This window comes from Eriocheir sinensis, chromosome 37 (genome assembly GCF_024679095.1).
Source record: "Eriocheir sinensis breed Jianghai 21 chromosome 37, ASM2467909v1, whole genome shotgun sequence".
NCBI classification, from domain to species: domain Eukaryota; kingdom Metazoa; phylum Arthropoda; class Malacostraca; order Decapoda; family Varunidae; genus Eriocheir; species Eriocheir sinensis.
The window spans coordinates 15,335,326-15,347,825 of record NC_066545.1 but is presented as its reverse complement, the minus strand read 5'-3'; the positions used below and the strand labels follow the sequence as shown (position 1 = coordinate 15,347,825).

At 44.0% G+C, this 12,500-nt stretch overlaps 1 protein-coding gene and 1 long non-coding RNA gene across 3 annotated transcripts in view; one reads left to right on the top strand and one right to left on the bottom strand.

Moving 5' to 3' along the window:
- The window catches only part of LOC127008363 (SH2 domain-containing protein 4B-like), a 53,542-nt gene that overhangs the window by 28,363 nt on the left and 12,679 nt on the right, over positions 1 to 12,500 (top strand). Inside the window, exon 1 of one of the 2 annotated variants that reach the window (XM_050880358.1) lies at positions 6,863 to 7,037. The exons of the other annotated variant lie outside the window; for it this stretch is intronic. Within the exon in view, the coding sequence (XP_050736315.1) occupies positions 6,863 to 7,037 (175 nt within the window). Of the gene's footprint in view, positions 1 to 6,862; positions 7,038 to 12,500 lie in introns of those variants that run through there. 2 annotated transcript variants of the gene reach the window in all.
- LOC127008370 (uncharacterized) lies at positions 6,381 to 6,902 on the bottom strand. The gene is made up of 2 exons (XR_007761050.1): positions 6,790 to 6,902; positions 6,381 to 6,759 (listed from the first exon to the last, which is right to left on the bottom strand). It is a non-coding gene; the product is annotated as an uncharacterized LOC127008370 (long non-coding RNA).

Here is a 12,500-nt window from a genome sequence, read left to right as displayed (position 1 = left end):
ACGATCCCCCCCCTCCCCCAATTCAGTCCTATCTCCTTCCTCCCCTCCTTTCCTTTCCTCCTCCTCCTCATCATCCTCATCATCTTCCTCCTCCCCAAACTCCTCCTCTTCTTATCTCTTTCTCTTCCTCCTCCTCTTCCTCTTCTCCCTCCCTCCTCTACTCTTCCCCTCTATTACTCCCAGACAGACAGACATACGGACATTCTTTTAAGGCAATTTAGAAAGCATCGCCATTTTTAGTAGCCGTCACAATTCATAAATAATTCTAGCAGCACTTTTTTTTTGCCTAACCAGCAGCTTGTTTACTCTCATTCATCTTGACTAATTTGGGTACATCCGTTTGACTATTTTGGGTACGCTTCATGGCGGCCCCAAAACCTATGACGGAATTTCAGCATCACCCCCTTTTTTAGCCTATCCAGCAGTTTGTTTACTCTCATTCATCGCGACTAATTTGGGTACATCCGTCTGACTGTTTTGGGTACGCTTCATTGCGGCTCCTTAACGTAAGACGAAATTTTCAACTCGGCGAAGAAACTCAGAGAGGGAAGGAAGGTTAGGGAAGGGTAGAGTGAGGGAAGGGAAGGTTAGGGAAGGGTAGAGTGAGGGAAGGGAGGTTAGGGAAGGGTAGAGTGAGGGAAGGAAGGTTAAGGAAGGGGAGAGTGAGGGAAGGCTTAGTATTTGCCTACAAGCCGTTTTTCAAGTTGGTTCTGTTGACTTTATTGTATTATTTCTCCATATAACTTAAAACATATTAGTACGACCATTAGAACACTACCATTCCTCCTCCTCCTCCTCCTCCAACTACTACTACTACTACTACTGCTACTACTACTACTGCTAATAATAATAATAATAATAATAATAATAATAATAATGTAATTCTTTGCTTGAAACTAATACCACAGACTCATGTTACGTTCGTTCTTCCATTACGTGTTATCTCTCTCTCTCTCTCTCTCTCTCTCTCTCTCTCTCTCTCTCTCTCTCTCTCTCTCTCTCAAGCATCGAGAAAGGGTGGGCGGCGAGGCGGAACGACATGCTGTTACTGACCCTTTCTCTCTCTCTCTCTCTCTCTCTCTCTCTCTCTTCTATGCCTCCTCGTTTTCTTCTTTTCTTCCTTTTCTGTTTCTTGTTTCCCTTCTTCATCTTGTTCTTCGTTTTCTTCGTTATTTATTTATTTATTTATTTTTCCTTATGATCTTTTTCTTGTTATTGTTATTGTTATTATTATTATTATTATTATTATTATTGTTTCTCCCTTTTCCTGTTCTTTTCCTATTAATTTTCACACACACACACACACACACACACACACACACACACACACACACACACACACACACACACACACACACACACACACACACACACACACACACACATCCCTTCCCCCCTTTCCCCCCCTTACACACACGGAGATAGAGAAGGAAGAAGGAGGAGAAGGAGGGAGGTGATAGGGAGAGTCTCAGGAAGGGGGGGTGAAGGGGGGGGTAGGGGGAGCACCGGTGTTAGGTCATGCGTGTAGTTAGGTATGCATGCAGGTAAGGTGAGGTGAGGCGAGGCAGGTGTGCACAGGTGACTGGAGGTGTTTGGGTCACGCGGTGTTTGTGCAGGTGAGTCAGGTGTTTGGCTCACGTAAATACCGGGTGTGTGTGTAGGGGTGGAGGGGGCATGTGTGTGGGGGGGGGAGGGGGGGAAGGGTTAGTGTGTGTGTGTGTGGGGGGGGGGGGAGGAAGGCGTTGGAGAAAGAGCAGGAAAAAAACATGAAAGGAGAAATAAAACAAGAACAAGAATAAATAGAATAACGAGAGAAAGAAGAAGAAAAAGAAGGTCTCTCCCTATCTATCTATCTTTTTCTGTGTGTGTGTGTGTGTGTGTGTGTAGGAAGGCGTTGGAGAAAGAGCAGGAAAAAAACATGAAAGGAGAAATAAAACAAGAACAAGAATAAATAGAATAACGAGAGAAAGAAGAAGAAGAAGAAGGTCTCTCCCTATCTATCTATCTATCTTTTTCTCTGTGTGTGTGTGTGTGTGTGTGTGTGTGTGTGTGTGTGTGTGTAGGAAGGCGTTGGAGAAAGAGCAGGAAAAAAACATGAAAGGATAAAGAAAACAAGAACAAGAATAAATAGAATAACGAGAGAAAGAAGAAGAAGAAGAAAGTCTCTCCCTATCTATCTATCTATCTTTTTCTGTGTGTGTGTGTGTGTGTGTGTGTGTGTGTGTGTGTGTGTGTGTGTGTGTAGGAAGGCGTTGGAGAAAGAGCAGGAAAAAAACATGAAAGGAGAAATAAAACAAGAACTAGAATAAATAGAATAACGAGAGAAAGAAGAAGAAAAAGAAGGTCTCTCCCTATCTATATATCTATCTTTTTCTGTGTGTGTGTGTGTGTGTGTGTGTGTGTATGTGTGCATTTAGGTATCGGCAATATCGTTCTTTGCATAATAATTATCTTTCATACTCGTAAAAAAGAAAAAGAAAAAGTAAAACAAAATGCCAGCCAAGTCAACGCGGTGTTCTTTTTTTTGTATTTTTCTTCTGGCGTTAAAAAAAAAGATGAAAAACAAAATTGGTGAGACAAGAGATAGAGATAGATTTTAATGTTTCAAGAATTACTATATATATTTTTATTGTTGTTGCATAAATAAACTGAATAACTAAACTAAAGAGGGCTAACCGGCCTCTTGCAGACTCCTTACGTTCATACATACATACATACATACATACAGTACAATACATACATACATACATACATGAGTGAACGGGTTTTAGTACACACACACACACTAACTAACTAACATCAGACAGAGCAGTAGGGAAGAAGGAAAACGTTGGGAAAGGGCTTTGTAATACAGTCTTAGCCAACCACAGACGATGATGATGAGGAGGAGGAAGAAGAGTAGGAGGATAATTAACGGAGAAAGAAATAAGAAGTGGAGGAGGAAGGAGGAATGACGGAGAGGGAGATAAGAAGAGAAATTAATAAAACGAAGACGAGGAGGAGGAGGAGGAGGAGGGTAAAAAAAAAAGAGAAGGATGAATGACACGGAGAATTAAATAAGGAGAAAAGAAAATCATATCAACACGGAGGCTACAGGTGGTGGTGGTGGTGGTGGTACATAACTTATATATTGCAATTGAAACTCACCTTTGCCTCTTAATTAACCTGCGCGAGAGAGCAAAGTCATTCTCGTGAGCTAGGTGGATGCGAAGGTGGAGGAGAGGGGGAAGGAGGGGAGATGTGAAGAGAAGAGGGAAGGAGGGAGGGAGAGGTGTGGAAAGGAGAATGTGGCGTGGAAGAAGGGAAGAAAGGAGAGGAGAGTAGGAGGAAGAGGAAGGAAGAAAAAGAAGAGGTGGATAGGAGGAAGGACGAGAAAGAGAGGATGGAAGGAGAGGAGAGATTAAAAGATGTATTAATGAAGGAAGGAAGGAAGGAAGTGGATGGAAGAAGATATGAGAGATGAAAAGAAGAAGAAAGGAGAGAGAGAGAGAGAGAGAGAGAATACAGAGAACGAGAGAGAGACAAGAATAGAGAGAATGAGAAAACTGCCAAATACCACCATGTCCACCACCTACCCGCCACCTCACTCGGCACCCATCACACATGTCGTTATTTTCCCCTATTTCCACCTGTTCCCGGGCTTCCTGCGGGCTGGGGTGAGTGCACGGGGCAAGAGTAGGGTGTAAGGCTTAGGGTGTGGTAGGTGGGAGGGTGTGAAAAGGGCGGGAAAGGGTGGAAATAAGGGTTAAGAGAAGGGGAATTTTGAAGATGGTTTGATTTTACCGCGCGCGCCAAGCCTTACCAAGAGACCCACCGCTATCCCCTCCTCCCCCTCCTCCTCTCTCTCTCTCTCTCTCTCTCTCCACTTTGCTGCAACAGGAGTGAACTGAACGTTCCCAAGAGTAGGTACACAAGTGCTTTAATCCTTCCCTGCAAGCCACTCCTGTGGCAAACGGATTGATTAAATCACTGAACGCAGGCAGCCTAGTAATGAGCCAACAGGCTTTCTGCTGCCTGCTAGTCCATGTTTCCATGTTTCATCTCTCCGTCCTCCTCCTCCTCCTCCACCTTTCATCTCTCCGTCCTCCTCCTCCTCCTCCTCCACCTTTCATCTCCGTCCTCCTCCTCCTCCTCCACCTTTCATCTCTCCGTCCTCCTCCTCCTCCTCCATCTTTCATCTCTCCGTCATCCCTTCTCCTCCTCCTTCTCCTCCTCCTCCTCTTATAACTGTTATTTTCCTATCTCCTCCTTTCTTCCTCCTCCTCCTCCTCCTCCACCTTGTTGCTATTATTTTCTTTTCTCCTTAATCTCTTTCTCCTTGTCATTCATTCTTCTTATCTCATTCTTTTTCTTTTTTTTGTTCTTTTACCTTCCTCCTCCTCCTCCTCATTTTCTCATAGTTATCTTCTCTTCTTTCCTCCCTTCTCATTATCTTGTTCTTGTTAATTATCTGATGTATTTATCCTCCTCCTCCTCCTCCTCCTCCTCCTCCTCTTCCTCTTCGTCTTGTTATAATTTCTCTCCTTATCTTCCTCTCCGTCATCTCTCCTTCCTTCTCTTCATCTTATTTCTTCCTCCTTTAATTCTCCTTCTCTTGCTATAATTTTCTTTTCTCCTTCATCTCTTCTCATCATATTCTTGTTAAATTTCCGATACATCTACCCCCCTCCTCCTCCTCCTCCTCGTGTGCGTGCAGCGGGAAGGATTATTAAACACCTCGCCCGGTAATAATGGGGATCACCGTTGGGCCGAGACGAACTGACCATCGAAGGAGGGGCGCCGGTGCATAAGGAAAGATTGCAAGGCGGCGGCGCGGGGAGTCGGTGTTTAGCGGCTCGGAGGGTTCGGGGCTTTCCTTAAGGGGGTGTTCCTGGGTGTTATGCTGTTAGTGAGCTTGACGTATTGCAAGGTGTGTTACTGATTCGTGTATAGTTAGTTTATGTATTTGATTTATATAGTTGGTTTCTTAGGCAGTATTTAGTGGTTTTATTGAGAATTTCGTGGTTTCTGGGTGTTATGCTGTTAGTGATCTTGACGTATTGCAAGGTGTGTTACTGGTTCGTGTATAGTTAGTTTATGTAGTTGATTTATATAGTTAGTTTCTTAGGCAATATTTAGTGGTTGTATTAAGGTTTTCGCTGTTTCCTTAAGGGGGGTTACTGGCTCCAATGCTGTTAGTGATCTGGGGTATTGTAAGGCTTGTTTCTGAGTCTTATATAGTTAGTTTATATAATTATTTTCTTAGGCAATATTTAGTGGTTTTATTAAAGGTTTCGTGGTTTCCTTAAGGGGGGGTTACTGGGCCTTGTGTTGTTAATTTAAAATATATTGCAAGTTGTGTTTCTGGTTCCCTCTTCAGTGACTTTGTAAGCTTGAAGGTTCAGTGATGACTCCCTAAAGATTGACTGACTTAAGTGTTGCGCCAAAAAAAAAGAAACCAGAAAAAATGGAAATCGAAAAAGAGGAAAGTTGAGAAAGGAAAAATAAGACGAACAACGCGGAATTGAACTCGATTGATAAAGAAAGAGGAGAAAGAAAGAGAAGAAGAGAGAAGAGAGGAAGAACCAAATCATACACGTGTTGTACTTAAAGAAAGAAATATAAGTGTGCGTGAGAAAAAGAAAAAAAACAAGGAAACAAAAAAAACAAGAGGAAAGTGAAAAAAACAAACTTTATCGATGGAAAAAAAAGAAAACTAACCAAATTACCAAAGAAAGATTAAGAAAATAACTGAGTGAAGGAGAAAGAGAGAAAAAAAGGAAAGGAAAAGAGAAACAGCAAAATTCATACGAACTCAATTGATATAAATAAAGAAAAACCAAACCAAAGAAGAAACAAATGAAGAAATAAAAAAAAAATAATCGTGTGAAGGAGAAAGAGACGTAGAAAGAGACGAAGAAATAGAGAGAAAGAGAGCGAAAAAAAATAAAAAGAGAGAAAAAAAAAGCCACAGAAACCTGCCCCACAAAATTGAGCACCACCATCACAGTGCCACGTAACAGACAGCACCACAGCACCACCACTCAGCACTCAGTACCCACCACAGCACCACTTAAGTACCCATCGCCTCCTAAGCCAACCCAGCACCACATTAACCACGCCCTGCAAAGCCACCATGAGCCTACCCTGACCTGCCTCCTCCCACAGCCTGACCTTCTCTACCCAAGCAATTTTATACCTTACCCAACTTAGTCTTCTCCTGTCTCTTAATTTTTTCTTCCTTTTCCGTTACTCTTCTACCTTTCCCAAGTCTAGTAACCTTGTATCTTACCTTTCCTAGCTTTGCATCACTCTATCGAACCTAACCAAGCATAACCTTTAAATATTCTAGCCTTCCTTCTCTTTCATTTCCTTACTTTTCTTTCTCCTCCTTTCCCCTCCCTCCCAAAGCAACCTGACTCAACCCAACCCTACCTTCCCTGTTTATTTATTTTGTTTTAGCTTCCATATCCTTCCCTTTACCTTTTTTTCTTTTTTTCTTTTTTTACCTTTCCTTCCCTCTCCAATTCGTTCCTTCCTACCTTTCCCTTATCCAAAATCAACTCAACCTAATCTTACCAAACCCAACCTGACCTAATCTATCTCCCCATTCATTTCCCTTACCAAACCTAACCTAACCTACCTTACCTAACCTTACCTTACCTTACCCTACCTTACTTTACCTTACCAAACCCAACTTGACCTAACCTGACCTAACCTAGCTACACCATACTTTACCTTACCTTACCTTACCTAAGCAAACCCCTTAATAAGCCTTACCTTCCTTTCCCTAACAAAACCTTACCTTACCTTACCTTACCTTACCTTACCTTCCCTAACCCAACCTTACCTTACCTCACCTGTCCCTGTTGCTACCATGAAAATGAGGGCGTGTAGCATGGGCGTGGCTATGATGGAGGGCGGCGGTGGTGGTGGGGGTGGTGGTGGTGGTGGGGGTGGAGGTGGGAGTGACCTCGGCCAGCTCGGGGTCATGGGCGTCTCCAAGGTCAGGTTCTCCGTGCCCTCCATGGAGTTTGTGTGGGAGACTGACCCTGATGGTGAGTTGGCACACACACACACACACACACACACACACACACACACACACACACACACACACACACACAAACACACACACTCATATAGATAAGCTAACATTCATTCATTCATTCTATTGCATACTACGTCATTATATTCTCTCTCTCTCTCTCTCTCTCTCTCTCTCTCTCTCTCTCTCTCTCTCTCTCTCTCTCTCTCTCTCTCTCTCTCTCTCGCACATACTCAGAACACTCAACACTCATTCTTTACCAGGAAGTCGATCTTTTTTTCTTTTTTTCTCGGTATAAACACACACACACACACACACACACACACACACACACACACACACACACACACACACACACACACACGCACGATATTTTTATGATTGTATGTAATTTGTATCTTTGCTTTTTCATTTCTTACACGATTTGAGAGAGAGAGAGTAGGGAGGGGGCAAGGCCATCTACAGCACATGTAACTCCCCCAATCCCCCCTTCTCTCTCTCTCTCTCTCTCTCTCTCTCTCTCTCTCTCTCTCTCTCTCTCTCTCTCTCTCTCTCTCAAATTGTTTATGTTTACTGAGTTGTCAAGAGAGTGAAGAAAGAAAGAGAGGAAGAAGGTAGGAGGAGGAGGAGGAGGAGGAAGAAGGTAGGAGGAGGAGGAGGAAAGGAGGGAAGATAAGCGAGCAAGGAAGGGAGATGAGGGGAAGGTATGTCAAGAGGGGAGGAGGAGGAGGACGGACGTGAGGAGAGAAGGGAGTAGAAGAGAAAGAAAAATAGGAAATTAAGAAAACCCCAAGAAGAAGAAGAAGAAGAAGAAGGTGATAAAGTCGAAGAAGAATAAAACTAGAAAAAAATAAATTAGAGGAGAAGAAAGACGAGAGAAAACAAGTAAAAGAAGAGGAGGAAGAAGAAAAAAATAAGAATGAAAACCAGAAAGAAGTTTGAAGAAGAAGAAGAAGAAGAAATACTGTAACAAGAGAGAAAAAATAAAGCTGAAAAGGATGAAAACAAAGAGGAACAAGAAGAAGAGGGAGGGGAATGGAAGCAGCAGAAGGAGGAGGAGGAGGAAGAGACGAAAAAAAAAAAAAGGAGGATGATGATAAATAATGAAAAATAGAAAGAGAAGGAAAATGAGAAGAAGAAAAAGAAAAGGAAGAAGAGGAGGAGGAGGAGGAGGAGGAGGAGAAAACAGGTGGGTAGAGAGGAGGAGCCGTGGTCAGCTGGTAACCCGCGCACACTTTTCCTAATAAGGCTGAAACACGTCATGGAGGAGGAGGAGGAAGAGGAGGAGGAGGAGGAGGAGTGGGTGTGGTTGAGGTTGAGAGGTTCTGACTGTGAGGTTGTAAAGATGATGTTGAATGAGAGAGAGAGAGAGAGAGAGTGTGTGTGATCATGTACTTAGGTAATCTTTAAGGGATAGGACAAGGTTACTCTCTCTCCCTCACTCTCTCTCTCGCCAGATGGTGACGCGGCACACCTGAGAGAGAGAGAGAGAGAGAGGTGGGGGGGGGGTATGACTGACGCAAGACTTATCACGTGACCTGACCTCGCGCCTACCTACCCATGCGTTACGAGGGAAAGTGGGGGGGGAGGAAGAGGAGGAGGAGGAGGAGGAGAAGAAGAAGAAGAAGAAGAAGATGATGGGGAGGGCGAAGAGGGGGAGCCTGTAGATGTTGAGAGAGAGAGAGAGAGAGAGAGAGAGAGAGAGAGAGAGAGAGATGAAGGGATAGAAGGAATTGTGGCTTTAATGCATTCCCTCAACTCTCCTCCTCCTCCTCCTCCTCCTCCTCTCCCTCCTCTCTCTATATATTCCTCTTCTTCTCTTCCTCTTTCAATTCTCATGTCTATTTTTTTATCCTTTTTCTTTTTTCTTGTTTTGTTTTCTTCTTTTTTTTCTTCCTCCTTCTCTTCCTCCTCTATTTTTTTTTCTTAACATTTTTTTTATTCTCCTCCTCCTCCTTCTCCTCCTCCTCCTCTAACTTACGTCTTTCTAGTTCTCCTTCTTCTTCTTCTTCTTTTTCTTCTTCTTCTTCTTCTTCTCTTGGCTCCCTCCCCTCGCCCTCTCTCTCTCTCTCCTCCAAACCTGTTAAGAATTTTGATACACTGTTGGCGCCACCTCAAACCCTTCTACTGAATACAAGATGGAGGTATAAAAAGAACATGGACTACAAGATCTACCGGCCTCTACCTCCCTCTCTCTCTCTCCTTCTCCCTCTCCTCCCTCGCCCTCTCCTCTCCCCCTCTCTCTCTCCTCCCTCTCAAAAAAATCTTCAGCCTTGTCTGTTAGCCCTCCCCTCCTTCTTCTCCTCCTCTTTCTCCCCTCACCTCCTCCACCTCCTCCTCCTCCTCCTCCTCTTTTTTTTTTATCCTTTGTCTTCGTTTTCTTCTTCTTCTTCCCTCCCTTCCTCCCTACCTCTCTGATTCCTTTTCCTTTTTTTCTTCTTTATTCTTTTCTTTCTTTTTGTTTTCCTATGTCTTCTTCTTCTTCTTCTTCTTCTTCTTCTTCTTCTTCTTCCTCTTCCCTCTTCTCTTCCCCTCACCACTTCCTCCTCCTTTTTTTCCATTTCTTCCTTTTTCTTCCCATAGTTTCCTCCTCCTGTTTCTCCTTCCTCTCCTCTTCTCCCTCCTCCTCCTCCTCCTCCTCTTCTAGCTAGTCTTCCACCTCTCCTCTTTCTCCACCCTCCACCCCTCTCTTACAAGCCTAACCACCTTCAGTCCTTCCACCTCCTCCACCTCCTCCATCTTTATCCATCATCTCCATAACCTATTGATAGTTTTGGGAGGAGGCAGAGGAGGAGGAGGAGGAGGAAGAGGAGGAGGAGGAGGAGGATGTCAAGCGATAGGGTTTGTATACTTAAGGGAGGAAAGGAAGGAAGGGAGGGAGAGAAGGATGTGGAGGGAGGGAGAGATATTTGTCTTGAGGGAGGAAGGAAAGAGAAAAGGAGAGAAAAGAGAGAGAAAGAAAGGAAGTGAGAGGAGAATGTGTGTGTGTGTGTGTGTGTGTGTGTGTGTGTGTGTGTGTGTGTGTGTGTGTGTGTGTGTACTTTATAAGACAATAATAATAAGTAGAAGAAAAAGAAGAGGAGGAGAAGGTGGAAGAGGAGGAGGAGGAGGTGGAAGAGGAGGAGGTGGAGGAGGAGGAGAATAGGCCTGTGGTATTCTGCAACCAACCTTGGCCTTCCTCTCCACCCCCCCTCCCCCACCACCTCCACCACTACCACCTCCACCACCTCCACCTGTCCACCTTGGTTGTCTCTCCTTCTAAGGCTTCCACCTGGCGCCCGCGTGTACCACCTGGGAGGGTCACGTGGGGTCAGAGGTCAAGTATGGGGGGAGGGGGGGAAGGGGAGGTGGGTAGTGTCTTGAATGGGGGAAATATTTGTTGATGTTTTTTGTTTATTTTTTTTATTTTACTTTATTCTTTCTTTATTTATTTTTATTTTATTTTTTGTGTGATGTGGATTAGTATGTGTTATCTCGTTGAAATCCACATACATACACACATACATACATACATACATACATGCATACATACACACACACACACATAGAGGATCAACAACAACAACAAAAAGAAGTGTTGGTATGATTATGCTTGTAAACAGATTATACGTATTATTGCCTCAGTTATCCTCCTCCTCCTCCTCCTCCTCTCTCTCCCTGCCACACCCTTAGCTAATCATACTCTCCCTCCCTCTCACGTTCTCTCCCTCCCTCATTCTCTTCCTTTTTCCCTCACATTCTCTCCCTTATCTTTCCTTCCTTCCTTCCTTTCCTTCTTTCTTTCCTTCTTCTCTTCCTCCATTCCTTCCTTCCTTCCTTCTCTTCTTCCGTCCTTTTCCCTCACATTCTCTCCCTTATCTTTCTTTCCTTCCTTCCTTTCCTCCTTTCTTTCCTTCTCTTCCTCCATTCCTTCCTTCCTTCCTTTTCTTCTTGTTTCCTTTCTTTTTTACTCCCTCGTTTTCTTCCTTTCTTCTCTTCTTCCTCTCTTCCACTCTCACACAATTCTACTCTTTCATTTCTTCTTCCTTCCTTCTTTCCTTCCTCTCTTCTTCCGTCCTTCTTCTTCACTCCCTCCTTTTCTTCCTATCTTCCTTTCCTCTTGTCCTCCTTCCCATCTTCCTCTCTTCCACTCGCACACAATTCTGCTCCTTCCTTTCCCTTCTTCTTCCTTCCTTCCTTCCTTCCTTCTCTCCATCGATCTTTACCTCCATTTACCTGTCCATATCTTCCTCCACCTTTCCTTACCTCATCCATCTTCATCCCTCCTTCCCTCCCTCCCTATCAGCATCTTCTCTCCCTCTCCTCTATCCTTCTCTAGATTTCTTCTCCCTTATCTCCTCCTCCTCCTCCTCCTCCTCCTCCTTACACTATTAACTTGTTTTCATTCCGACTTTGACTGATTGTGTGTCTTCATTGGGAGGAGGAAGAGGAGGAGGAGGAGGAGGAGGAGGAGGAGCAGGGGCAGGTAGCTAATTATAAGGTGTGACGCTGCAGCTTCGAAAGGGGAGGAGGAGGAGGAGGAGGAGGAGGAGGAGGAGGAGGAGGAGGAGGAGGAGGAGAGAACAAGAGAACAGAGGAATGAAGGGAGGGAGGAGGAGGAGGAGGAGGAGGAGAACAAAGGAGAGAGAAGAGATGATGAAGATAATGAAAAGAAAGAAGAGGAAGGAGAAGAAGAAGAAGGAGGAGGAGGAGGAGGAGGAGGAGGTGGAGGAGGAGAAGGAGAAGGAAAAGTGCATCTATATATCTCTATATACTTACCTTTCTATCTATCTATCTATTTAAACCTCCAGCACTTAAGGAGGAGGAGGAGGAGGAGGAGGAAACGTTTATCTATCAATCTACATTATCTATCTTTCTATCTATCTATCTATATTTAAACCACCAGCACTTACCGAGGAGAAGGAGGAAAAGTGCATCTATCTATTTCTATCTACTTATCTATCTGTCTATCTATTTAAACCTCCATGACTTAAGGAGGAAGAAGAGGAAAAGTCTATCTATCAATCTCTATATTTATCTATCTTTCTATCTATCTATCTATTTAAACCTCCAACACCTAGTTAATCCCCAAGAAGGAAGAAGAGGAAAAGTCTATCTATCAATCTCTATCTACTTATCTATCTTTCTATCTATCTATCTATTTAAACCTCCAACACTTCGTTAATCCCCGTTACTTTCACTTTTTTTCACGCTTCATTTTTTTCAACATGTATCAGTCACCACGGGTCTCAGGTGCGTGATTAGCCCTTCGCAGGTGAGCCGCAGGGGGAGCTTACGAACTTCCGGGCGATAGCGTACTGCGGGGGGTGGGGGGGAGGGGGGGATGAGGGGTGAGGAGGTAGGAAGGGCGGGTGTAATTATATGATAAGAGATAGTACAATAACACACCCAGAAGTCTGTACCTCTCTCTCTCTCTCTCTCTCTCTCTCTCTCTCTCTCTCTCTCTCTCTCTCTCTCTCTCTCTCTCTCTCTC